The following is a 26,818-nucleotide window of genomic DNA, read 5'->3' as shown; positions in this document are numbered from 1 at the left end:
GACCCAGATAATCACGATGGTGTGATCACTGACCTAGAGCCAGACATCCTGGAATGTGAGGTCAAGTGGGCCTTAGAAAGCATCACTATGAACAAAGCTAGTGGAGGTTATGGAATTCCAGTTGAGCTATTCCAAATCCTGAAAGATGATGCTGTGAAAGTGCTGCACTCAATATGCCAGCAAATTTGGAAAACTCAGAAGTGGCCACAGGACTGGAAAAGGTCAGTTTTCATTCCAATCCCAAAGAAAGGCAATGCCAAAGAATGCTCAAACTACCGGAAAACTGCACTCATATTACACGCTAGTAAAGTACTGCTCAAAATTCTCCAAGCCAGGCTTCAGCAATCTGTGAACCGTGAACTTCCTGATGTGCAAGCTGGTTTTAGAAAAGGCAGAGGAACCAGAGATCAAATTGCCAACATCCGCTGGATCATGGAAAAAGCAAGAGAGTTCCAGAAAAACATCTATTTCTGCTTTATTGACTACGGCAAAGCCTTTGACTGTGTGGATCACAACAAACTGTGGAAAATTCTGAAAGAGATGGGAATACCAGACCACCTGACCTGCCTCTTGAGAAACCTATATGCAGGTCAGGAAGCAACAGTTAGAACTGGACATGGAACAACAGACTGGTTCCAAATGGGAAAAGGAGTACGTCAAGGCTATATATTGTCACCCTGCTTATTTAACTTATATGCAGAGTACATCATGAGAAACGCTGGACTGGAGGAAACACAAGCTGGAATCGAGATTGCTGGGAGAAATATCAATCACCTCAGATATGCAGATGACACCACCCTTATGGCAGAAAGTGAAGAGGAACTCAAAAGCCTCTTGATGAAAGTGAAAGTGGAGAGTGAAAAGGCTGGCTTAAAGCTCAACATTGAGAAAACGAAGATCATGGCATCCGGTCCCATCACTTCATGGGAAATAGATTGGGAAACAGTGGAAACAGTGTCCAGACTTTATTTTTCTGGGCTCCCAAAATCACTGCAGATGGTGAGTGCAGCCATGAAATTAAAAGGCACCTACTCCTTGGAAGGAAAGTTATGAACAACCTAGATAGCATATTCAAAAGCAGAGACACTAATTTGCCAACAAAGGTCCGTCTAGTCAAGGCTATGGTTTTTCCTGTGGTCAGGTACGGATGTGAGAGTTGGACTGTGAAGAAGGCTGAGAGCGGAAGAATTGATGCTTTTGAACTGTGGTGTTGGAGAAGACTCGAGAGTCCCTTGGACTGCAAGGAGATCCAACCAGTCCATTCTGAAGGAGATCAGCCCTGGGATTTCTTTGGAAGGAATGATGCTAAAGCTGAAACCCCAGTACTTTGGCCACCTCATGCGAAGAGTTGACTCATTGGAAAAGAGTGATGCTGGGAAGGATTGGGGGCAGGAGGAGAAGGGGACAACAGAGCATGAGATGGCTGGATGGCATCACTGACTCCATGGACATGAGTCTGAGTGAACTCTGGGAGTTGGTGATGGACAGGGAGGCCTGGCGTGCTGCGATTCATGGGGTCGCAAACAGTCAGACACGACTGAGCAACTGAACTGAACTGAACTGATCTCCATAACTGAGTAACATACATTGTTTTATCGTTAATAATTCATTATGGCATTCAAAACTTGCAGTTGCAACAGTCGATCATGACTTAGTGACTAAACAACAACAAACTCTCATAGTTATAGTTACCATAACTATACTAAATTTTTTAGGACTTAGAAAACCATGTTGTTGAAAACACAATAAAGCAACTGGGGAAAATAAGTAAGCAAGCAAGCAAGCAGCAGGCAATATTTCAGATAATATGGAAATTCTTTCTTTGTTGAGGGACAGTTGTGTGGTAGAATCTAGCCTTACATAGGCATACCTATATGAATCTATACTTACACAGGCATACCTCAGAGCTATCATAGGTTTGAATTTAGAGCACTGCAATAAAGTGAGTCATGAGAGAAATCACTATTTATGGCAACTATAGTCTTAAGAAATGTATTTCTTAAATAATGAGAATTGAAATTAGAAATTATTCTTGATCCATGGGCTGCAGAATGGCTACTGTGTTAGTAAATATGAAAAAAACATGAATATCATTGTACATCTCTAGCTGAGCTCTTAACAGGCCAGGTATGTTGTCAATGAGCAGTAATATTTTGAAAGTGATGTTTTTTCCCTTTACAAAAAAAAAAAAAACTCAAATGAAATTATTAGAACATAAATTGAGAGGCAGTAATGTTTTGTTTTTAATTTAAAAAATTTTTTTTATAATTTTTAAAGGTTATTTTTCATTTACAGTTATTACAAAATATTGGCCATATTCCCCATGTGGTACAATATATCGCTGAGCCTATCTTACACCCAACAGACTGTACCTCTCACTCCTCTACCTTTATATTGCCCCCCTACCCCTATTGGTAACTAATAGTTTATCTTCTATTATCTGTGAGTCTTTGTGACATTCACTAGTCTGCTTTATTTTTTAGATCCTACATGTAAGTGATATTATATAGTACTTCTCTTTCTCTGTCTTGACTTATTTCACTTAGTATAATGCCCTCCAAGTCCATTCATATTGCTGCAAAAGGCACATTTTCATTCTTTTTTATGGCTAGGTAGTATTTCATTGCGTATATATATACACCACTCCTTCTTTATCCATTCATCTGTTGGATTCTTAGGTTGCTTCCATATCTTGGCTATTATAAACAATGCTATCATCATTAGGATACATATTTTCAAATCAGTGTTTTGGTTTTTTTTTAAGAAACACACACAGAAGAGGAACTACTGGGTCACACAGCAGTTCTGGTTTTAGGTTTTTTGAGAAACTTCCATACTGTTTTCCACCATGGCTGTACCGATTTACATTCCCACCAACAATGTGCTGCTAAGTCACTACAGTCGTGGTCCAACTCTGTGCGACCCCATAGATGGCGTCCCTGGGATTCTCCAGGCAACAACACTGGAGTGGGTTGCCATTTCCTCCTCCAATGCATGAAAGTGAAAAGTGAAAGTGAAGTCGCTCAGTCGTGTCCGACTCTTAGCGACCCCATGGACTGCAGCCTACCAGGCTCCTCCGTCCATGGGATTTTCCAGGCAAGAGTACTGGAGTGGGGTGCCATTGCCTTCTCCCAACAATGTACTAGAGTTTCCTTTTCTCCACATTCTAACCAATATTTGTTATATGTCTTCTTTCTGATGACAGTCATCTCGACAGGTGTGAGGTGATATTTCATGGTGGCTGTGATTTGCATTTCCCTGAAGATCAGCAATGTTGAGCAACTTTTCATGTGCCTATCGGCCATCTACATTTCCTCTTTGGAAAAATGTCTATTTGGTTCTTCTGCCCATTTTTTAATTAGGCTGGGTTTTTGGGTTTATTTTGCACTGAGTTGTATGAGCTGATTATATATGTTGGATATTAATCCCTTACCAGTCATATCACTTGCAAATATTTTCTCCCATTCAGTAGGCTATCTTTTTGTTGTGATGGTGGTTTTCTTTGCTGTGCAAACAATTTTAATTAGGTCCCATTTGTTTATTTTTGCTTGTATTTCCTTTACATTAGGAAGACAGATCCAAAAAAATACTGCTGCAATTTATGTCAGAGAGTGTCTGCCAATATTTTCCTCTAGGAGTTTTATAGTATCCAGTCTTACACTTAGGTCTTTAATCCATTTGAACTTCAGCTGTCCAATTTTCTGAGTACCACTTGGAAGAGACTGCCTTTTCTCCCTTGTATAGTGTTGACTCGTTTGTCGTAGATTAATTGACCATAAATGCAAGGACTTATTTCTATTGATCTGTGTGTCTGTTTTTGGAAAGGTACCAATGTTTTGCTTTACATATATTTTTCTGAGTAAACCTAACCATCCTGGAAAAAGAATGGGGTATCCTATACTAAGAACCATCTTGATTCATATCTCCTTTTGTAAGTTAGTTAAGTTGACATTCTGTTGTATGAGTCATTCTTTTAATAGTTTAATCAGTCTAAGTAAATCCCTGAGTAAACTGCTAAAAAAATTAATCATATGGTAAATATGAGGACCAGAAGCTATCTCATAAAGTCCAACTTAAACTGCTTAACCTATTTCTTTATTCTGTCTCTGATATATTCTATTGAAATAATTTTTTAGAATTTATAGTAAGTGAAAATAAGAAATCTATCACATGACTTTGCGATTCTGAAGAATAGAAGCTAGGTCATTATCTTTTTACTATACCTCAAAAAAAACACAACAGTTCAGGGTATATTCAGTGAGATTATCTTAGAGGCAAATATATGAAAAATAATGGAATTCTTTGTGCACTTAATAGCCATACTCCTATAAAAGTAGGGTACAATATAAGCACAAATAACAATGGTTCAGATTTAAGGCTTAAAAATCAAAAGATGTAATTCAGTAACAAAAGCATTAAGCCATAGGAAAACTACAAGGATCAATAAAAATATTTTTAAATAAAATAGGAATACACAAAAAATAGGTTATCAAGCATTATTATTTGATTGTATATTCTTTCATGTTTCACTAAAAACAGAATGCAATAAATTGCAAGTTGAGATCTAACACAAGAATGAAAGTCAGTTAAGATTTACAAATTAAAAGTATACTAGCAAATTTCCCTAGTGGCCCAGTGGTTAAGAATCACCTTGCAATGTAGGGCCACAGGTTTGATCCCTGCTCTGGGAAGATCCCACTTGTCACAGGGCAACTAAGCCCATGAGTCACAACTACAGAGCCCACGCACTGCGACTACTGAAGCCCCACACACAGCAACTCGAGAGGAGCCCCACTTGCTGCAAGTAGAGAAAGCCCATCCATATGGCAAGGAAGACCCGGCACAGCCAAAATTTTTAAAAAAAAGTATACTAGCTCTCTTAAGAGTATTAACAGAATGCATCTATCATTCTTGCCCTGAACTCACTCAACTGGCTTGAAACAGAATGATGGTATTGCATGCTATATAATCCATTTCCAGTTTAAAAGTAAATGCTCAAATAGGCAATGTATCACACACCAGAGTTTACGTGGGTAAATATGAAAGCTGCCCAACAGAAAAAAAGAATGAAGGGAAGTACAGTTTATCTTACTGCTGCCACTTCCTCAGTTTCCATAATGGTAAATGACACACTCAACTCAAGGAATAAGAGTTTTATTCATTCACTCAACATACATTTATCGAGTACCGATTTAAGCCCCAGCTACACTGCAATAAATAAGATCCTTTCTCTCTCCTGGAGCATCTTAGGAGAATGACTATGCTTTTACCAAGTGCTACGTGCTTAAAATGGCAAAGTATCTGTCTCACAACAATCCTTTGAAGAAAGTACTATCACTGTCTACATCTCTTACAAATAGGAAAACTTCAAGGCTTATGAAGTCATTGTCTGTAGCTGGTAAACTGGCAAAAACAGGATTTACATCCAGTCTAACTTCAGTGGTTGAGAACCTGAGTTTTTAACCATTATAAGCAGACAGTCTCCTTCCAAGGCAATGGTAACTTTTTTTTCATTGCTTCCATCTTAAGGAGTCGTTTGAGACATTTTCCCCCTAAGTGTTCCCTGTGAAATAATAAAATATACATATATTGGTTTCTGTCCCTGGTTCCTGCACAGAGCTCCTAAACACTTTTGATTTCCTAAATGAAAAGGGCACAAAGAGCATCTGTCACTCTCATTCCTCACATGTAAATCCCTTGGAATTTCCTGGGTGATAGAAAGGCCTGTTTTCTAAAGAGGTGACTCTGGGTGGGCTCCTGAATTGGGGCTGGTCACCAGAAAGACCAAGCCATGATTAGAAGCTTGGGATTTTCAGCCTCATCCTTCAAGCTCCATACGGTTTGAAAAGGGCTGGAAATGGAGTTAATAACTGATCAGGCCTGTGTGAGGCAATCTCCATAACATCCCAATAGTATGAAGTTCCGAGAGTTTCCAGGTTGGTGAATACAGAGAGGTGATGGCGGGCTGCACACCCAGAGAGGGTATGAAAGCTGGGAACTCTTTCCAAAAAAGTTCCAGCCCTTGAAATAACTGTGCCTCTTGCTGCTACTTACATATTCATGAGGACAACAATTTCAGATTTTGTTCATAAAAAACTGGAATGGACAGGATTTAAACAGACAGCAAATGCTGCATCTCTGTTGCTGAAGTGAAGAAGCACATGTAATAGCAGCAGCAATGGCAAAAACAAATAGTATTTTAAGTAAACACAGCAGGGGAAAAGGCCCGCATAAGACCAATAAGTGAAAGGATATTAAATTTTAACAAAACCCATTGATAATACAGGCATACCTTATAGATATTGTAGGTTTAGTTTCAGACCACTATAATAAAGTGAACAACACAGTGAAGTAAGCCACATGAATTTTTTGGTTTCCTATATATATATACACACACTATACTGTAGTCTATTAACTGTGAAATAGTATTATGTCTAAAAAAAAGCACATACCTTAATTTAAAAATACTTTATTGCTAAAAAATGCTAACCATAATCTAAGACTTCAGCAAGTCATAATCTTCTTACAAAAGTAACATCAAATATCACTGATCATAATAAAAAATTTAGTAATAATGAAAATTGTGAAATAATGTGCGAATTACCAAAACATGATACAGGGACACAAGAAAACAACACTGTTGGAAAAATGGTGCCAACGGACTTGCTGAACGGGTTGCCACAAACCTTCAACATGTGAAAAAATACAATACCTATGAAGCATAATAAAGGGAAGCCACAACAAAATGAAGTACGCCTGTACATGCTACAAAATCTGGCTAACTCAGCCCTCCCTCCAAAATGATGAGTAAGACAAATTATCTCACTGAGAACCATAACTAAATTGCAGGAGATTTATAATGGGCTTCCAATGTATTCACATAATATGCTAGTTCAGAAGGGGAGCCAAGATTAAAGATATAATTAGATGGTGATTTCAAGGGCAGCTCTGAGAGTTCTAGACTCAGAATAAATACTGAAAAAGATCCGGGGACACTTAGTTCACCCCAGTCAATCACAAGAAGGCTTTCAGACACAGATTAATCAGAAGAGTATCTTGCATGACTGTAGAAGAGCATGGTGGAAAGTGACCGTGATGGTCATCTTGAGGCCAAAGGGAAGAAACAACAGTGGCAGTCTGTATAACCTTGAACCAGTGGTTTAACTTCTAGGAGCCTTTGTTTCCTCACTAGAAAAACAGGGATAGTAACGGTATCTTCATTTCACAGAGCTACAATAAGTATTAAGTGAGAAAACTTGAAAGGAGATAGTGCATGGGCATATAATAAAACAACTATTCAATGTTGTTAATAATATTTGAACAATGTAGCGACAAAGGTCCATATAGTCAAAGCTATGGCTTTACCAGTAATCGTGTATGAATGTGAGACGTGGACCATAAAAAAGACAGACACTGAAGAATTGATGCTTTTGAACTGTGGTGCTGGAGAAGACTTTTGACAGTCCCTTGGACTGCAAGGAGATCAAACCAGTCAGTCCTAAAGATCAGTTCAGTTCAGTTCAGTCGTTCAGTCGTGTCCGACTCTTTGTGACCCCATGAATCGCAGCACACCAGGCCTCCCTCTGTCCATCACCAACTCCCAGAGTTCACTCAGACTCATGTCCATCAACAGTGATGCCATCCAGCTGTCTCATCCTCTGTCGTCCCTTTCTCCTCCTGCCCCCAATCCCTCCCAGCATCAGAGTCTTTTCCAATGAGTCAACTCTTCGCATGAGGTGGCCCAAGTACTGGAGTTTCAGCTTTAGCATCATTCCCTCCAAAGAAATCCCAGGGCTGATCTCCTTCAGAATGGACTGGTTGGATCTCCTTGCAGTCCAAGGGACCCTCAAGAGTCTTCTCCAACACCACAGTTCAAAAGCATCAATTCTTCAGCGCTCAGCCTTCTTCACAGTCCAACTCTCACATCCATACATGACCACAGGAAAAACCATAGCCTTGACTAGACGAACCTTTGTTAGCAAAGTAATGTCTCTGCTTTTGAATATGCTATCTAGGTTGGTCATAACTTTCCTTCCGAGGAGTAAGCGTCTTTTAATTTCATGGCTGCAGTCACCATCTGTAGTGATTTTGGAGCCCAGAAAAATAAAGTCTGACACTGGTTCCACTGTTTCCCCATCTATTTCCCATGAAGTGGTGGGACTGGATGCCGTGATCTTTGTTTTCTGAATGTTGAGCTTTAAGCCAACTTTTTCACTCTCCTCTTTCACCTTCATCAAGAGGCTTTTGAGTTCCTCTTCACTTTCTGCCATAAGGGCGGTGTCGTCTGCATATCTGAGGTTATTGATATTTCTCCCAGCAATCTTGGTCCAGTTTGTGTTTCTTCCAGTCCAGCATTTCTCATGATGTACTCTGCATATAAGTTAAATAAACAGGGTGACAATATATAGCCTTGATGAACTCCTTTTCCTATTTGGAACCAGTCTGTTGTTCCATGTCCAGTTCTAACTGCTGCTTCCTGACCTGCATACAAATTTCTCAAGAGGCAGATCAGGTGGCCTGGTATTCTCATCTCTTTCAGAATTTTCCACAGTTTGTTGTGATCCACACAGTCAAAGGCTTTGGCATAGTCAATAAAGCAGAAATAGATGTTTTTCTGGAACTCTCTTGCTTTTTCCATGATCCAGTGGATGTTGGCAATTTGATCTCTGGTTCCTCTGCCTTTTCTAAAACCAGCTTGCACATCAGGAAGTTCACGGTTCACCGATTGCTGAAGCCTGGCTTGGAGAATTTTGAGCATTACTCTACTAGCGTGTGAGATGAGTGCAATTGTGTGGTAGTTTGAGCATTCTTTGGCACTGCCTTTCTTTGGGATTGGAATGAAAACTGACCTTTTCCAGTCCTGTGGCCACTGCTGAGTTTTCCAAATTTGCTGGCATATTGAGTGCAGCACTTTCACAGCATTATCTTTCAGGATTTGAAATAGCTCAACTGGAATTCCATCACCTCCACTAGCTTTGTTCGTAGTGATGCTTTCTAAGGCCCACTTGACTTCACATTCCAGGATGTCTGGCTCTAGGTCAGTGATCACGCCATCGTGATTATCTGGGTCATGAAGATCTTTTTTGTACAGTTCTTCTGTGTATTCTTGCCATCTCTTCTTAATATCTTCTGCTTCTGTTAGGTCCATACCATTTCTGTCCTTTATCGAGCTCATCTTTGCATGAAATGTTCCTTTGGTATCTCTGATTTTCTTGAAGAGATCCCTAGTCTTTCCCATTCTGTTGTTTTCCTCTATTTCTTTGCATTGATTGCTGAAGAAGGCTTTCTTATCTCTCCTTGCTATTCTTTGGAACTCTGCATTCAGATGTTTATATCTTTCCTTTTCTCCTTTGCTTTTCGCTTCTCTTCTTTTCACAGCTATTTGTAAGGCCTCCCCAGACAGCCATTTTGATTTTTTGCATTTCTTTTCTATGGGAATGGTCTTGATCCCTGTCTCCTGTACAATGTCACGAACCTCATTCCATAAGCTTATGAAAAGATGCTCAACCCCAAAATGGGAGAAATGTCAATTAAAACTATTCTAGGATACTACTTTTTACCTATGAAAATCCCAAAACTATGTGAAGCTGTGGCACACAGGAGCACAAACAGGCACTCTAATACATTGCCCGCAGGCATGGAAAGTGATAAGTAAACCCCTGGAGGGCAACTTAGCACTATCTTTGGCAACGACAAAAGCAGTTATCCCTTTGACCAACCAATCTCACATCTAGGATAAATATCTTAACGTTGTATCTAGACACATGTAAGATAACATCTGTGCAAATTATTCACTGCAGCATGGTTTGTGCTAGCAAAAGGCTACAAACAAATATCTATCAGCAGGGAACATGATCAATAACATACCCATGCAACAGAATACTATGCAACTAAAACAAAAAACAACTGAGCCCAGCAAAAGTTCAGGACCAGACAGCTTCCCTGGTGAATTCTACCAAACATTTAGAAAATTAATACCAATCTTTCTCAAACTCTTCGAAAACACACAAGATGAAGGAATACTTCCAAACTCACTTTATGAGGCCAGCGTTGTGCACTGCACGTCGCTTCAGTCGTGTCCAACTCTTTGCAACACTATGGCCTGCCAGGATCCTACATCCATGCAATTCTCCAGGCAAGAATGCTGGAGTGGGCTGCTGTGCCCTCCTGCAAGGGATCTTCCTGACCCAGGGATTGATCCTGCATCTCTTACGTTTCCTGCAGTGGCAGGTGGCTTCTTGACCACTAGTGCCACCTGGGAAGCCAAGCACTATCCTGATACCAGACACCAGAAGGACAGAAAATTATAGGCAAATGAACACAGATGCAAAAATCCTCAACAAGATATTAGCAAACCAAATCCAGTAAGACACTAAAACGATGATACACCATGAGTGGAATTTATTATAGAAATGCAAGGATGTTTCCACATCTGCAGATCAATATGTTACACATTTACAAAATGAAGGGTAAAAAATCATATAATCATCTGAATAGATGCAAAAATAGCATTTGACAAAACACTCATTTATGACAAAAGCATTCAACAAAGTGGGTATAGAGGGAATGCACCTCAACATAATAAAGATCATATATGAGAAGCCCACAGTTAACATCATCAAAAGCTGAAAGCTTTTCCACTAAGATCAAGAGAAGGATGCCCACTCTCACCACTTTTATTCAAAACATTATTAGAATTACTAGCGAGAGCAGTTCTATTTACAACTACATCAACAGAATAAAATACCTAAGAATAAATTCAACAAGGGGAAAGAAAGACCTGCACACTGAAAACTACAAGACACTGAGAACAGAAGTGAGGATGACACAAATAAATGGGAAGCGAGTTCATGCTTATGGATTAAAGAATTAATATTGTTAAAATGCTCATACTACCTAAAGCAACCTAAAGAATCAAAGCGATCCCTAACAAAATTCCAATGGCATTTTTCACAGAAATAGAACAATCCTAAAATTGATCTGGAATCAAAAGGGACTCCAAATAGCCAAAGCAATCTTAACATAGCCAAAGCAATCTTAAGAAAGACAAACAAAGCTGGAGGCATCACTATGCAGGCAAAACTTGCTTCCAAACTATATTACAAAGCTAAAGTAATCAAAACAGTATGGTATTGGCATAAAAACAGACACGTTAATCAATGGAACAGAACAGAGCACCAAAATAAGCCCACACTTTTATGGCCAATTAATTTTACAAGAAGAAGCTAAGAATAGACAATGAGGAAAGAACAGTCTCTTCAGTAAATGGTGTTGGAAAACTGGACAACCACATGGAGAAGAATGAAACTGGACTGCTACCTTACACCACACAAAAAAACTACCTCATAATGGATTAAAGACTTGCACATAAGATCTGAAACCATAAAACTCTTAGGAAAAAAACAAAGGTTAAGCTCCCTGACATAGATCTTAGTGATATTATTTTGTGTTTGATATGGAAAACAAAGGCAACAAAACCAAAAAAAAAAAAAGTGGGATTACATCGAACTAACACTTCTGCACAGCAAAGGAAATCATCAACAAAAAGAAAGTATTTACAAATCATGTCTGGTAAGGAATTAATATTCAAAACATACAAGGAACTCATATGACAGCAAAAAAAAAATTTTTTTTTTCAATGTAAAAATGAGTCTGAAAAGACACTTTTTCAAAGACATCTAGATGGCCAACAAATACATTTTCATACTCAATATGAGGTGTTCAATATCACTAATCAGCAGGGAAATGTAAATCAAAACTACAATGAGATATTACCTCACACTTTCAGAAATGGCTATTATCACAAAGACAATAAATAGCAAGTGTTAACAAGGATGTGGAGAAAAGGGAACCCTTGAGCACTGCTGAAGAGAACATAAACTGTTACAGTCACTATGGAAAACAGTACACAGAGGTGCCTCCAAAACTTAAAAACAGAACCACCATATGATCCAGTAATTCCACTCCTATGTATTTATCTGAAGAAAACAAAAATATTAACTGAAAAAGATATATGCATTTGCATGTTCACTGCAGCATTATTTATAACGCCCAATTCATGAAAGCAACCTAAATGTCCATCACTGGATGAATGGATAAAGAAAATGTGGTGTGTGTGGGTGTGTGGGTGTGGGTGTGTGTGTGTGTGTGTGTGTGTGTATATATATAATAAAATACTAGTCAGCCTTAAAAAAGAAGGAAATTTGTCATCTGAAACAACATGGATAGACCTTGATGGCAAAATGCTAAAGACAATAAATCAGAAAGAGAAAGACAAATACTGTACAATCTCATATATGGTCTAAAAACAAAGCAAAACAAAAACAGATCACAGATATAGTGAATAGATTTGATGGTTGCCAGAGGTGGGGGTAGACAGTGGCTCAAATGGGTGAAAGGGATCAAAAGGTACAATTTTCCAGCTATAAAATATCATAAGGATATAATGACAGGTGATTACAGTTAATATTACCGTTATCACGTATTTGAAAGTTCCTAGGAGAGTAAATCTTAAATGTTGTCATCACTAGAAAAAAAAATTTCTAACTACATATGGTAAAAGATGTTAACTAGCCTTACTGTGGTGATCACTTCACAATATATTCACAAATATTCAAACATTATGCTGCACACCTGAAATTAGTATAATGCTGTATGTTAATTTAAATAAAAAACTGAAAAGCCCTTTTGGTACTGACGCACAGATGTGTAAGATCTATTAAGGGAAGGGAGGCAATATATAGAGTGGAGTGATAGGAGAGGGAGACAGACGTTTGAATTCGAATCCATATGCTGTAATGGGATTCAGAAGAAACTACTCACAGTGGTTTCTTATGGGAGGCAGTGCAGGTGAAAACTGGGAAGATGGTGGCAGATACAAAAGGGTGACTTAAGAGTTTCTTTTTTAACCAGGCAAATTTATTTTTAAATTTAAAAATTATTAGACAAAAACATGAATTTTTTTTTAACAAATTGTTAACAGGGAAGGTCTTTATCACATGAAGAAAAGTTGCAAATGTGACTACTACAAATGTTAAATTTATATGCTCAAAAAACTCAATCATACAGATAAAAGACGTATTAGGGGAAATTTTTAATACATAATAAAGAGCTAATTTCTATATATACAAAGGGCTCTCAAAACCACTTAGAAAGAACATGACTAAAATAATAAAGGATTATTTGACCAAAAAAAGAACATGACTTACAAAAAAGGATAAAGGACACAACAGATAGCTGAAAGAAAAGAGATATAAATGTCTACTAAACCTATAAAAAGATATTCAAAGAACCTATTAATAAGGAAATGCAAATTAAAACATGATGCCATTTTACAAAATCAAAACATCAAAAAAGACTAATAATGTTGGTGAAAACAAAGAGCAGTAAGTCCTTTCACATACACTATTGAGAATATAAACTGGTGTAACATTTTCTGAGGTATAATCGGACATCTAGTTTAATTTGAAATGTACATACTTTGACCCAGCAATTTTTCTAGAGACTTATGCTGTAAAATTTCCACAACTAAAACCTTAAATATACAAATGTGTACCACAGTATTGCCACAGCAGCGTTTGCTTTTACTTTGAACCCTTACTTTGGACTATATGTACTTTTATTTTGGACTCTATATACTTGAGTACTACCTGGAACAATTTCTATAACTAATATTATTTTCATGATAAAAACCTAACGGTTTTTTAACTAGAGGGTGAAACGCGCTCAAGGATTATAACGGGTAAAAAGCACCATATAAGTGTTACTATTATCAGTACCATAGAAGCCTCTATTTCAGCCAGAATCAAAATTATTCAGTAATTCACTCACTGCTGGAAAAAAGGCGCTGACTTAAAGCAGCAACCTCAGCAGGAATCAACAAGGCGTTTTCAGACAGTCACGAATAGTAGGCTAACGCTGCCCAGGTAGTGACTGTTGGCAGGAGGTGTTCATGAGCAATCATCTACAGGCTTTTTCTGTTGGTACATCTAGGTAGAGTGGCTTTCCAAAATACACATATCTGGAAATTCCCCTAGACAGTGATTTATTGGAGTAAAGCACAATAAGAATGCAGGTACATTAATCCCCAGCTATCACATGGTGAGCTTTTTTTTTTAAAGAGGAAAAGTAAAGGCAGCTCTGTGTTATCCCTTGTGTAGAAGCCTGAGTCATAGGGCAGGCCAGCAATTCTCAAGTGGGGTGTCATGACAAACATTAGTCAGGAAAATAAAAAGAATTCCTAATAATCTTCTAAAGCTGCTGAGTAACTTCCTTTAAAAACAAAACAAAGAAGGCTGACTCAGGAGTAGCTCAACATCAGCCCCACTCCTGTGTTATGACATGCATTTTGTTAGAGAAGGAAAAGAGATGAGCAGGTACTCAGAATGAGCAGGGGAGTGGAGGGCAGGTAGCTTAAAATCATCCCGTGGAGAATTCTAATTCTCACCCGACTAGTCAGCAAAAATATATAAAGTTATGATTAACTAAAAGCCACCTGCCAATGCCTACAACAGTGTGAAGAGCTATGTGGTGCATTTCTGTGATTTTAGTTACTTTGACTTTCAGTAGTTTACCTACAGATATTCTTTAACAAGAAAGAAAGCCAAGACAGATCCACAATGAAAGTCTGAGCAACACTGACACTGCGTTATGATGTGAACAAAAACGATGCTATGAACATTTGTCGGTAGTTGTGTAAGATTACCAAATCAAAGGCAAAGCAACAAAACACTACCCATATTAGATAGCATGTTAAGTTTTATAAATTCTAGGAACTGTAACTTTGAATGATTAAACAAAGCTTAAGAAAGCCTTAATAGGCTGGATATATTACAATAAAAAACTTGACAGCAGAGCAAACCATTACACCCAAGAACAGGTATTCTTTCACTAAAAAGTCTTTTCCACAGAGCGAAGATTCATTTGCCTGGTGGCAAGACTACGGGCAATGATGTTTCAGCAGAAATAAACTTCATAAAGGTCCCCCACCATAAGGCCTAACACAGGGCCCAGCATATAGTTAAGGCTGTGAATGTATAAACTCTCTGCATAAAGCCTTCTAGGAAATGATGCATCCTCCTTCCAATTCCTGAACACTTTATGACACAGAGGAGATTACTCACAATCTACTGCGGAACATGGTTGTGCATTTGTCCCACTGCTTCTAATTTATAAATTAGGGAAACAGCATTAAATGGACACCAGTGTCTGTTTTGCGTGAATGGGGTCTCAAATCTTTTTCATCTTTAGAATTATTTCATACCATATATAAAATATTTCAATTAAAAATAGCCTCACATAGGTCAATGGTCAATGCATGATTTAAAAATCATTCAAAATACTCTTCTGTCCATCTAAAATGTACCTAGCACAGACATAAAAACTTTTACTAATTTTTCTTTTAAGACAATTTGATTGTTATAAACTGTAAAATTCCTCAAAGAATAGAGGAATGGCAAGAGAAAACAGAAAGAAAGCCATATTAAAGAAAATGATACAAATGCAATATAGAATCCTAGGCTGGATCCTGAAACAGAAAAGGGACGTTAATGGAAAAATTGGTGAAATCCAAATAATGTCCATGATTCATTAATAGTACTACACATACCAATGATAATTTCTCCATTTTGACAAATGCACCATGGCTATGTACAATTTTAATATTAGAGGAAGCTGGACAAAGGGTATGTAACAACTCTCTTTACTGTTTTTGCCAACTTTTCTGTAAAGCTAAAACTATTTCAAAATACAAAGTTTTCAAGATGATAACTACAGTGCTTGAATCTGTTCAGTTTATGTCTAGACAACATTCAAGGAGTGAGGAGGATTAGGAAAACAGCCAGATACACAATTCAAACTTCTCCAATTTGTGACTAATATTCCTGCCTATTCTCAGGGCAGCTGGCACTCAGGGCTCTTATTTGGTTTGTACTAAGCTCTACAAATAGGACTTCTTTTCCCCTTAAAACCTCAAAAGGAAATGGCTTGCTTTCCGCTAAGTTTTCTTTTCTTTCTTACCATAACATTAAGCAACAGAGACTAGTACCCATGGTACAAGTTATAAAACATGCAACTCCTAAGGTTCTGAAGATAAAGGAAGGAAAGAAAGAATGAACTGTTTTATCATTCTAGCAAAGAAAGCATTTAATCAACTTTTAGGGTGACAAGCAGAGGAATCAGAAGCAGTAACTATTCCAATGTGGTTTGGTAAAATTCATCAGCAATTCATCTGCTAAAGAAGTTAACAGTATAGTAAAATCTACAGAATATTTGCTGTAATCTGCCCTTTTCCATACCACCACTCTAGCCATCCTAGTGTGACTACCCTGTTAACCCAGGAGTCCTAGCTCACCTACAAAATAATTCTCTGCCTCCCCAGGTATGCACAGAGATACAGGAAAACCATTTGATTTAACTCGGATAAAATAACAGAAAGAAGCAATCAACTTCCTCCCAAAACATTTCTGCTTGTTTAACAATTACCTACTGTGGAAATTATCTGAGTACAGAGAAGAGGAAAAATCCAATAAAAATTGTTTTGTGCCATATATTAGTGCAGTAAACATCTTTAGTTTGGACTAAAAAAAAAAAAATGTATTAAAAAGTACTTTATGAGAAATTCTATTAGCCCAAACAGAAAATTACGTAAATGGTTTATTCAACATTCCACTGACAAAGAAATTTATGACAATAACACTTTTTTTTGCAAAATGTTGAATAGAGGTGGGAAGACAAGTACTCTCAATACTGCTGATGAAAATTAAATTAATACTACCTGTCAGGAGACCAATTTTTGACCATTTTCTTTGACCATTGGCATTTTTGACCATTTTCTTCTTTTCAAAAATTTTTTTCTTGGCTTCTGCTATAGGTTCCTCTCTTCATTTTCCTTCTGCCTTCTTGCTTCCTTTGCTGATTTTTAACTGCTCTTGGGCTCTGGCGTTCTAACCAAGCCCCTTCTCTTGATGAACTGTATTTTCTCCCCAGATCTTCTACCCTGTGGCCTGGATTGTCCTCCATCACTGATAACTCCAAGTAAAGATTACTTGCAATTTCTCTCTTGAGCATTCCTCTTCAAACAACTCTGAACTCATGTTCTCCAACCTCAAAGGAACCCTCGAAACTGACCAGTAATTCTACCATCTCTGCTACACATTTTTCCCTCCATGAAAATAAGGATAGCATTTCATCTTCTGGAGATCCTCCTCAAACCTTGAATACGCTCCTCACCTTCTGTTCACTCTCAACATAAAACACTCTGTACTTTAAGAGGTTACATAAACCATAGAAGATCTACCTCAACTAATTACCACCAACGGCTGATCCCTTTTGCGGTCAGCATTCGTCCTTTCCTCCTCCTGAGGATAATCGCTTTCTACCTGTGCTCCCTGGACCACAAATCGATTTTGCCTTCTCAGTGATCTTATGCTGTTATTTCACTCTCTCATCTTTTTTTTTTTCATTATAGTCATTCAATAAAAGTGAATTATTTATCAAAGAAAAATATGCATATACTTTAATAAGCCACTTCTAAGGATTTATACCCAAGACTAGTTTAAAGACTTACCTCTAAGAATATTTACCCTAGTGTTTTCTAAATAGCTAAGAACTACAGCAATGGGAAAACTGTCAAACACACTGTAACACATCCGTGCTATAGTTCACTACAGAGTGATTAAAACTGCTTTATCCCCCACAGGGAAACATTCACAATTTATAGTCAAGTGAAAATAGGAGGCTTCAAAACTACAAATTTTATGAGCCCGTTTTTGTAAGGAGGAAGCATAATACATACGTATTTATATATTCCAAATACATTTTGGTTGCTATAACAGCCTATCTGAAAGGGATTACAGATGGTTTTTATTTTCTTTTTACTTTTAATTTCTGATTGTCATACATATATATTTACATGTGAACAAAAAGGTTCTATTGCACTGACAAAACAAAAATCTAAATACTGAGCAAATAAAAGTACAGCATTAAAGACTACTAAAAGTGAAATGGTTGGATGGCATCCCAGACTCAATGGATGTGAGTTTGAGCAAACTCCAGGAGATAGTGAAGGACAGGGAAGCCTGGCATGCCGCAGTCCATAGGGTCTCAGAGAGTAGGACATGACTTAGGAACTAAACAACAAAAGTGAAATGAAGGCTGAAATATGCAATTATCACTACGCTATTTTAAATTAAAACTTGGGTCTTACTTGGGAAGAGAAAGCATTCTTGATAGTCAATAAAGTTTTCCAACTTCTTTCAGTTCTATTAAAACTAACTCTCATGCTGGAGTACCACCCTTTATAAAACAGCCAAAAACTAGAAAGAGGCCCTCCTCATATCCAGGAAAGCAGATAAAGATGAACAGACTAGAGCGTATTCACACAAAGGAATACTGCTCAGCAATAAAGGAACAAGCTACCAATGCACACAACCGGGATGACTCTCTTCAACACTTTGCTGAGTGAAAAGACTTACACAAGTACACGCTACACGACTCCATTTATATGAAGTTCCAAACTCACTTATGAAAGAAAAACCATCAGAACGGGGGTGACAGAACTGACTGGAAAGGGCAAGCGGGAACTTTCTGGGGTGATGCTAATGTTCTTCAATGTGATGGGCCTGCACTACACGGGTGCAAAGTCATTTACCAAAACTCATCCAATGGCTCAGTTTTAGAACTCTATCTAATGGTATGAGTGCTGAAGTATTTGGGGGGGGGGGGATCTGTATTAATGTCTGTAACTTACTTCACATGCACCCCCTTAAAAAGTGGGGGGGGGGTCTTGACAGGTAGAGGAATTCAGAGGCAGAAATGCAATTTTTTAAAATAGTAGAACCCAGGTGGTGGATACAATTCTTTTGATTTTTCTGTATGTCTCAAAATCCTTAAAAAAACAATGTTGGAAAAACTTACTGAAAGTAAAGTCAGCTACAGAAAGCAAGCTACCTGCTTATTAAATCTGTGTATTCAAAGGCTTGGGAAAAAAAAGGAAACCTTCCTAGTTTTCTAATTGCCAAATCATTTTACAACTTGGAATAACTTCTCAAATAGCAAAAAGACATTAACAAAAGACACTAAAACATTCCAGGGATCAACTGCTTTGATAAATTCACAAGTTTTTTTACAAGCTGATAAAATGAATCCTTTCTTCAAAACTTCCATTTGTAAACCATCTTTGGACAATGTACCCCTTAATTTATTTAGGGTATATAACAGAGATAATATAGGTCAAAACAGATCATCCACTAGCCATTAAACTTATCCTAAAGAGTTTAGGTAAACTCCGGGAGTTGGTGATGATGCACAGGGAGGCCTGGCGTGCTGCAGTCCATGGGGTCGCAAAGAGTCGGACACAACTGAGCAACTGAACTGAACTGAAAGGATACAGATACTAATAATCTAATAATACTCTAATACTAATAATCATGTTTAATTGCTAATATATGATAACCTTCCTAATTGAAGGAAAACATGTTAAGAAATATAAATTATAAAATATAGAAACGTCAGTTTTAGTCATCATAACTAAATCTCATTTACATTGATCTTTAAAATATTTTTAAATCTTTAGGAAAGAATGACTTGACAGCCTCAGAGAATTACTCACTAATAAGGAATTTATTATTTAGTACATGATAAAGATCAGCTACAGAGAGAAAATAACAATAAGATAACCAGGAGGAAAAAGTTGAAGCCTTCATATATTTTATATGAAGGGATTAGTTTCTGAATATAATCTCTCCATAAGTTTAATACAGTATATATTACTGTGTATACAGTGTGTATATTTGTATATTATGTATAATGGCACAAAGTTTATACATTAAAAAATATATGCTGCATTTTTAGTGACTTAACGGTTTTTCAAGTCATTCTGTATTTGATTTTTTGAATATTTCTCTATTTTATTTTCATCATGAATACTGATATTGAGCCTAACCCCCAGTAAGATGTAACTCTACCATATCACACAGTCTACCACAGTACACTCCACATCCAGCTATTCAGTCAGTGAAGGTGTTAAGTCTAAAGAAGGTTCACATATATAATAATATAATATAATATTTATTTAGAACCTAATATAAGCCAAACACAAGAGAAGGCACTGGAGATACACTGCCTAATGAGTCAGACACAACCTCTGTCCTCAAGTGACTTTCAAGGCAGTGGGTAGGAGAGAAAGTTAGACAGCAAACAAGCAAGCAAAGACATAAACGTGTTTCTGATAAGCACTGCAGAAGAAAGTTATGGGAAGGAATCATAGAAAAGAGAAGCTGTTTCTGCGTACCAGACTAGGCCTCTGAGGTGACTTTTAAGACCAGCCGTAAAGCCCCAGCAGCAAGCAGCCTTGCAGAGAGCTGGAGGGAAATGTATCCCTTCAGAACACACAGCATGTGCAAACGCCCCACCGGAGGAGCAGGCTCAGTAGGCTGAAGTAACAGAAAGGTGGCCAGCGTGACCACGGCACAGTGAAAAACTATACAAACTGTAGACAAAGATGGAACTGGCTTTGGTGAGGCCTCAGTAAAGATGATGGACTTTAAGGGCAAAAAAAAAAAAAAAAAATTGAAGGATATTATATAAAAGGGGAATGACACAAACTGATTGTCACCTCTCACTCTGTGGAAAAAGAGTTGTAAAGAAGCCAAGGTAGTAGTGCAGACAAAAAACAGTATGAACTAGGAAGTGGAAAGGAGCTCTGAGAAGCTCTGTCACTAGAATCGGTTAAGATTTGCTCATAAGGCAAGAAACAGGGGGATGGTATGAGCTACTAGAGACAAGATGGTATCACTAAGAGGACAAAAATAAAACATTTTTTTGATGGGGGGGGGGTTAATAGGGAATCTAGAAAGGTTTTAGACATCCCTGTGCCATGGCCAAATTATGTTGGGTAAGCAGCCAGATATAAGTCAGGGGCTGGGTATCAGAGTCATACTGATCAAGTTCTCTATACTGACCCAGAGTGTTTACAAAATACAATTAATAGGTCACACTCCAGATCACCCACATCAGAAGGTGCACATTTTTAACTTGTCCAGGTGATGCTGCAATCACCTTTCAAAATGATTTTGGAGCCCAATAAAGTAAAATCTGTCACTGTTTCCATTCTTGAGAATCCCGTGGTCAGCAAGGAGATCAGTCAATCCTGAAGGAAATCCACCCAGAATATTCACTGGAAGGACTGACTGATGCTGAAGCTCCAATCCTTTGGCCACCTGATGTGAAGAGCAAACTCACTGGAAAAGACCCTGATGCTGGGAAAGATTGAGGACAGGAGAAAGAGGCAACACAGGACGAGATGGTTGGATGGCACCAGAGGACACTAACTCAGTGGATATGAGTTTGAGTAAACTCCGGGACATTGTGAAAGACAGGGAATCCTGGCGTGCTACAGTCCATGGGGTCGCAGAGTTGGACACAGTTGAAAAACTGAATAAAGTGATTCTGATGTCAAGTAGAGTCTGAGAACCGCTTATGTAAAGAGAGTCTATTGTTAATGGTTTGTTACCTAAGGATATAACTCTTTATAAAAGAAAACATTACATTGAGCAACAACATGTGAAGATAATGGTTTGACTTACTGTCTAATCTCCTCTAGTCATACATTATAGAGGAAATACTCTTCTAATTATTTTTTTGAATGATTCTTTCTAATCAGTTCTTTCAAATGACTGACATTCGCTCTGAAGGTGAATAATTTCCTCTTTTTCGTAAATATTGTCTGACAAAATACCCATGAAATATCTCACAAGTGAGTAAATCAAAGTTCAAAAAGGTGGAGAGTCTGGTTTAAAGGGCACCTAATCAATAACAGAGCCAAGGCTCAAAAATCAAGATAACACCAACTCCAGTCTGCTTTCCATCACATGAAAGTGCCACAAAGCTCACACCCACAAAGCTCACCATGTGTGACATACCATGTACACACATAATTATAACAAGATAAAATGGGGTGAGTGCCTTAAGGCAAACCGAATGACAATGAAAATAAGGAAAAGTTACTTCTTGATTTTCACTACTTAAAAATTTTATAATTGCAGAAACTACAAAATCCACCTTTCAAAGTATCCACAAACACTACTCATTAAAAACAAAAAAAAGTGACTCCTATACAAAAAGCCATTAAGACTCTTCCTAACTCAATATAAACTTCTTCAAAGAGATCTTTAAAAACAAAAGGGGAGTCGGGTACAGCTGCCTGCAAAATGGCTTCAAAAGTCCGCTGGAACCTGTCACTAAGTGGTGTCCTCATCAGTAAAATGGGGTTTGGGATAAAGAACGTATACACATACTTACTAGTCATTATCACTCATAATTATTATCGGAAGAGCATACAAATAATCTGTAACTGCCTGAGATTTTAACATGGAATGCTGGATTTTGGTTCCAATGTATACGTTAATCTATCTACCTCAATACTATAGTACTAGAACGCTTCCTAAAAAGTTTACTAATATTCTTTGCCAACTGCCCCTAGATCATGATCAATCAAAAAGCTCAGGGCCATCTGCACTGACCTTTTCACAGCAGTTCTAATGCCTGTAGTTGTTCATTATCCCCAAGCTAGACTTAAAGTTCCTCAAAGGCAAAAGCTGTATTTTGTTAACTTGTAATTATTCACTAATATCTGAGTACTTATTATGTGCTTGGCACTGATCTAGGTCTTGACAATACAGCAATAAATAAGCTCTCTACCTCTTAGAGCTTACATTCTAAAGGGTAATTAATAAACACATAACCAATTTGTAGTAAGTGCTCTTAAATAAAGGAGGGTAGGAGAGCTAGAAAGTATTGCAGGAGCTGGGAAGTTCCTATTTACATAGGTTATCAAGGAAATACTCACATATACCTAAAGCCTGAAATTAAGGCAGCACATAAGTCACACAGATATCTGGAGGAGAGGAGTCATCCAGACAGGAGAACAGCAAGTACAAAGGCCCTGAGGCAGGGACACAGTTGTTGTGCAAGGAAAACTGTGAGAAGGCAAATTAAGTGGGGGCAGGGGAAACAAGTGGAAGGGGTGGCTTTGAGAGCAGAATGCCATGAACTGACCTGTGTTTTAAGGGATCATTCAGACATCTCTATGAAGAACAGAGAATAAAGAATGGAAGCAGTGACTCTCATTAGAGGGTGGTGACAAAGATTAGCTGGATTCTAGTTAGGTTTTAAAGAGAGAACTCACAAGATTGGTTGATGAACTGGATGTGAAGAGAAATGAAGAGAAGAATCAAGGAAAGCTTCTTAAAAGTTGAGGAAGAGTAGAGTTGCCATTAACTTAAACAACAAAGTCAGAAAAGCAGTTTTACTTTCCCAGAACCCAGCAAATTGCCTAGCACACATCAGACGTTCAGGTATTTGTGAATTAAATTTAACTGAATAAACTCCCAAAATGAAACAGTAAACTCAATGCATCGCTTTACATTTGTTCTAAATTTCCTTTAGTAGTGCTTGTTAATTAAACAGTCTTAGGCACTAACACAGGTCCCATGATAACATGGAAACACAGCAACTAATCCTTGTATCTGGAGAACAATTCTCCTGGACATAAAAGAAAACTGCATGAAAAGCTCTGTGACATCCTGAGGATTCTTACACCCAAAGTAATTAACCTGTTCATTAATGATGTCATATTCCTGGAAGATAGAGAAGTGCAAATAGAACTAACATTCCGGGCCAGAATTAATTGAAAATTATAACACTTTGTGATAAATTTTCTGAAAGCGACAAGACTGAACAGTCCCTTCAAAAAATAAGCCATCAGTAACTCAGCATTTTTTCTTAAAACGGCTTTCCCCTCCCTTCCAATTCAATTAAAAATCGCTTGAGAATGTGAATAATCTAGCTCATCTTCCTCCACTTTTTCTGCCAACTGCGGTAAACGAGCTTCACTTAGGAAAGAATTGGGTATCCTCACCTTTAACACTTGGTGTAGTCATACGCCCAGATTTTCTAATCCAGCGCCCTTACTACAGCTTCATGAAGAACCACAAACTTGGCAGAAATGTTTTCAAAGACATTCTCCTAAAATAAAAAGTTACCAGTCTTTCCTCCCTTCTGGTTACTTTAAGATTTTAACTGAAGCTCAAGTATCACCTCTCTTCCCCTTTAGTCTCCCTAATGCCCCACCCTAACCTACTGTTTTTTGTTTTTTTTCTTTAAGAAAACTTTCGGCTAAAATATAGCTTAAAAAACCTAGATCGTTAGGAGAGACTGATCGTCCTGAATTCAGCAACAGGCAGCGCTTTCCTTTTCCTATCAGTACAAGGCCTTGAACCAACCCAAACAAATCTGCTGAAATGCCAGCCAGAATCCCCGTATCTCCCCCGCTCCCTCCCCCGAACGCTGGCCTGGAAATAACCACCACTGACCACGGAGCTGAACAGAAAAGAACCAATGGTAAGCAAAAACGGGATTCTGCGAGGCAGGAAGGGTGAGAGCCAGATTTTCAACCACCGCGTCGAAGCGAGTTGAGAGGAGCCCGGGCGCCCCACTGATGCATACCACACGGAGCGGCACACATTCTCCCCCCTCGCCCGGCTCCGAGGGCTCCGCACGCGGACAAGCTGGAGCGAGGGTCCTCCTCAGGGAGGAGAGGCGAGAACGCCTCGAGGGGAAGGGAGTGCCGGGTGTGTGTGTGGGGGGGGGGGGGGGGGTGTTGTCCGGCGCCCGAGGCGCGGAGCGCAAATAAGTACGCGCGCGCCGAGGGATGGACACAGCGGCCCTCCGGGGCAGAAGGCTGGGCGCCCACCACCGTACGCGGAGGCGCGAGCCCCACCTCTGGGCTTTACCCGCGGGGTGGAAAGGCTGGAGAAGGCAGGATCAGGACCCCCTCCCAGCCCACCCGAACCCCGAAGAAGGGGGCCTAGGAAGCTACTATTTCCCAGTAAACGGGCTGGGCGCCCGGGGGCGGGAGGTGGGGGCCGCTGCCGATCCGCTTTTCCTGTGCTCGCTGGAATAGGGGGAAGCCCTCCAGGGAGGGGAGCGTGGGGAGCGGGGGAGGGGGCGCGCTGGAGCGAGAGCAGGGCGGCTGGCCCTTAGGGGCGCGGGATGGTGGGGGTGCGCGTGCCGGAGAGGGGGAAGAGGGTACACACACACACACACACACACACACACACACACACACCCGGTCCGGAGCCAGGGAGGCGCGACCGCCCGCCGGACTCGGGAAACCCGGCCCGCCAGAAGGGGAAGGAGCCACCCTCCTCCCCGCCCCCACACACTCACCATGTAGAGGGTGAAGGGCAGGCCGAGAAGAAAGAGCCACAGGTAGAGGTGCAGCGCGTTCACGAAGGTGGCCTGGTGCGGGTCGTAGTACCAGCCCCCGCTGAGCGCGGCCCACACCCCCTGCCGGAGGATCTGCAGCGTCTGCGACCCCATCCCCACCCGGCGCCGCCGCCGCCGTCCCCGCCGCCGTCCCCGCCCCGGCCCCAGCTCTGCCTCCCGGTCGCCGGAGCCCGCAGCTGCCCCGTCTATCCCCCTCCGGAGCTCCGGGAGAGCCGGCCGGCGCTTCGGCGGTCGCTAGGGCTGCCGCAGCAGCAGGAGGAGGAGGAGGAGGCAGCGAACGAGGAGGAGGAGACCGAGGAGGAGGCGGCGAGCGGCGGGGCGGAGGAGAGCGGAGAAGAGGAGGAGACCGGCCTCCACAGCGCCGCCGCCATCTTGTCTCCTCACACCCGGAGCCGGAGCCAGACCCCCGCCGACGGCGGCCTGCCAGCGCCGCCGCCGCCGCCGCCGCCGCCGCCGCCGCCGCCGCCGCGACCCCCGCCGGCCGCCAGCCCTAGGCCCGGCGGAGAAGGAGGCCCGGCGCCCGGGAAGGACCGGGAGCAAGCCGCGCCCCCTTCCAGCTCCTCCTCTCCTCTCCCTCCGCCCCTTGGGCTGGTCCCCGCGGGTGCGCCTCCTGCCGGTGCCCGGGGGAAGCGCGCGCAGTCGCGGGCTCGGGCCGGGGGCGGGGGCTGCCGAGGTTCCGGGGAACGCGAGTCCCTGCTGCGGCAGACCCCAGTGCGCTCCCGGTACCCGAACCTGGCCCGTTCCTCACACTCTAGAAAGCGGGTCTTTTACCCCCTGAAAGCTTGTCCTTAGAACCTAGTTAGCATCCTAGCTGACGTTTCATGATATTTAGAAAAGACCTAAGGAACAAGAGGCTCATATCTGAGCTACTCATTGAAGGCCCGAAAGAATTAGGTACAGCTGATGACGGTTGAAAACGACAAACCACCCGATTTGAGCAAGAACTATGTTGGCCCATAAAGCGAGCTAGAGGCCCTTGACTAAGGAAAATAGCCACGGCCAGGACTGAACAGATTTACTACTTCCCACGACAGATGAATTAATAGAAGCTGCAAGAGATGTGAAAGCATAGGGTGGAGAGGTTGAGCATTGTATACGGTGATTTTATTTTTATAACGTGCTGTGACTTGTAGCAGTTTTTTGTGTGTGTTTTTTTTAATGGGCCAGTTTAAACAGGATTGAAAGATTAACTGTGACTCCACCCCAAGTCACAATAGGGTCTTGTACTTTTCTTTTTATAACTGTAAAGAATGGGAATCATTCTTGGCTCTGAGTAACATTTGTAAGGCGTGTCTGATCTCATTGAACGAGATTTTCAAAAAAAGTTTGAGTTTATGATAGCAATAAAAGTACTCTCTACTCCTGTATTAAAGTTACTGTAATTAATGAGAAAAGCAAGACAGTCCAAAGAAACCGGGGCTGACGTTTTAAGAAGATTGAAAAACCATTGCAATGTCTCCAGAGTCATACCACTTTCCCGTTAACACATTTCCACACCCATTTCATTTGACCTTCACAATACTCCTGTAAG

The 26,818-nt window shown here is 40.1% G+C and overlaps 1 protein-coding gene across 5 annotated transcripts in view; it reads right to left on the bottom strand.

Annotated features, from left to right (window-relative positions):
• PCNX1 (pecanex 1) overlaps positions 1 to 25,406 on the bottom strand; it is a 184,648-nt gene extending 159,242 nt beyond the window's left edge. For 3 of the 5 annotated variants that reach the window (XM_070797789.1, XM_070797791.1, XM_070797790.1), the window contains exon 1: positions 25,228 to 25,406. In XM_070797789.1, the coding sequence (XP_070653890.1) occupies positions 25,228 to 25,380 (153 nt within the window). In that variant the 5' untranslated portion in view covers positions 25,381 to 25,406. The remainder of the gene's footprint in view (positions 1 to 25,227) is intronic. The other 2 variants (XM_070797792.1, XM_070797793.1) reach the window with 1 other exon arrangement.
• Between the last annotated feature and the right edge of the window lie 1,412 nt (positions 25,407 to 26,818).

Source organism: Bos indicus, chromosome 10 (assembly GCF_029378745.1).
Source record: "Bos indicus isolate NIAB-ARS_2022 breed Sahiwal x Tharparkar chromosome 10, NIAB-ARS_B.indTharparkar_mat_pri_1.0, whole genome shotgun sequence".
NCBI lineage: Eukaryota > Metazoa > Chordata > Mammalia > Artiodactyla > Bovidae > Bos > Bos indicus.
The sequence above is the reverse complement of the archived record's forward strand: the minus strand, read 5'-3'. Positions and strand labels throughout refer to the sequence as shown.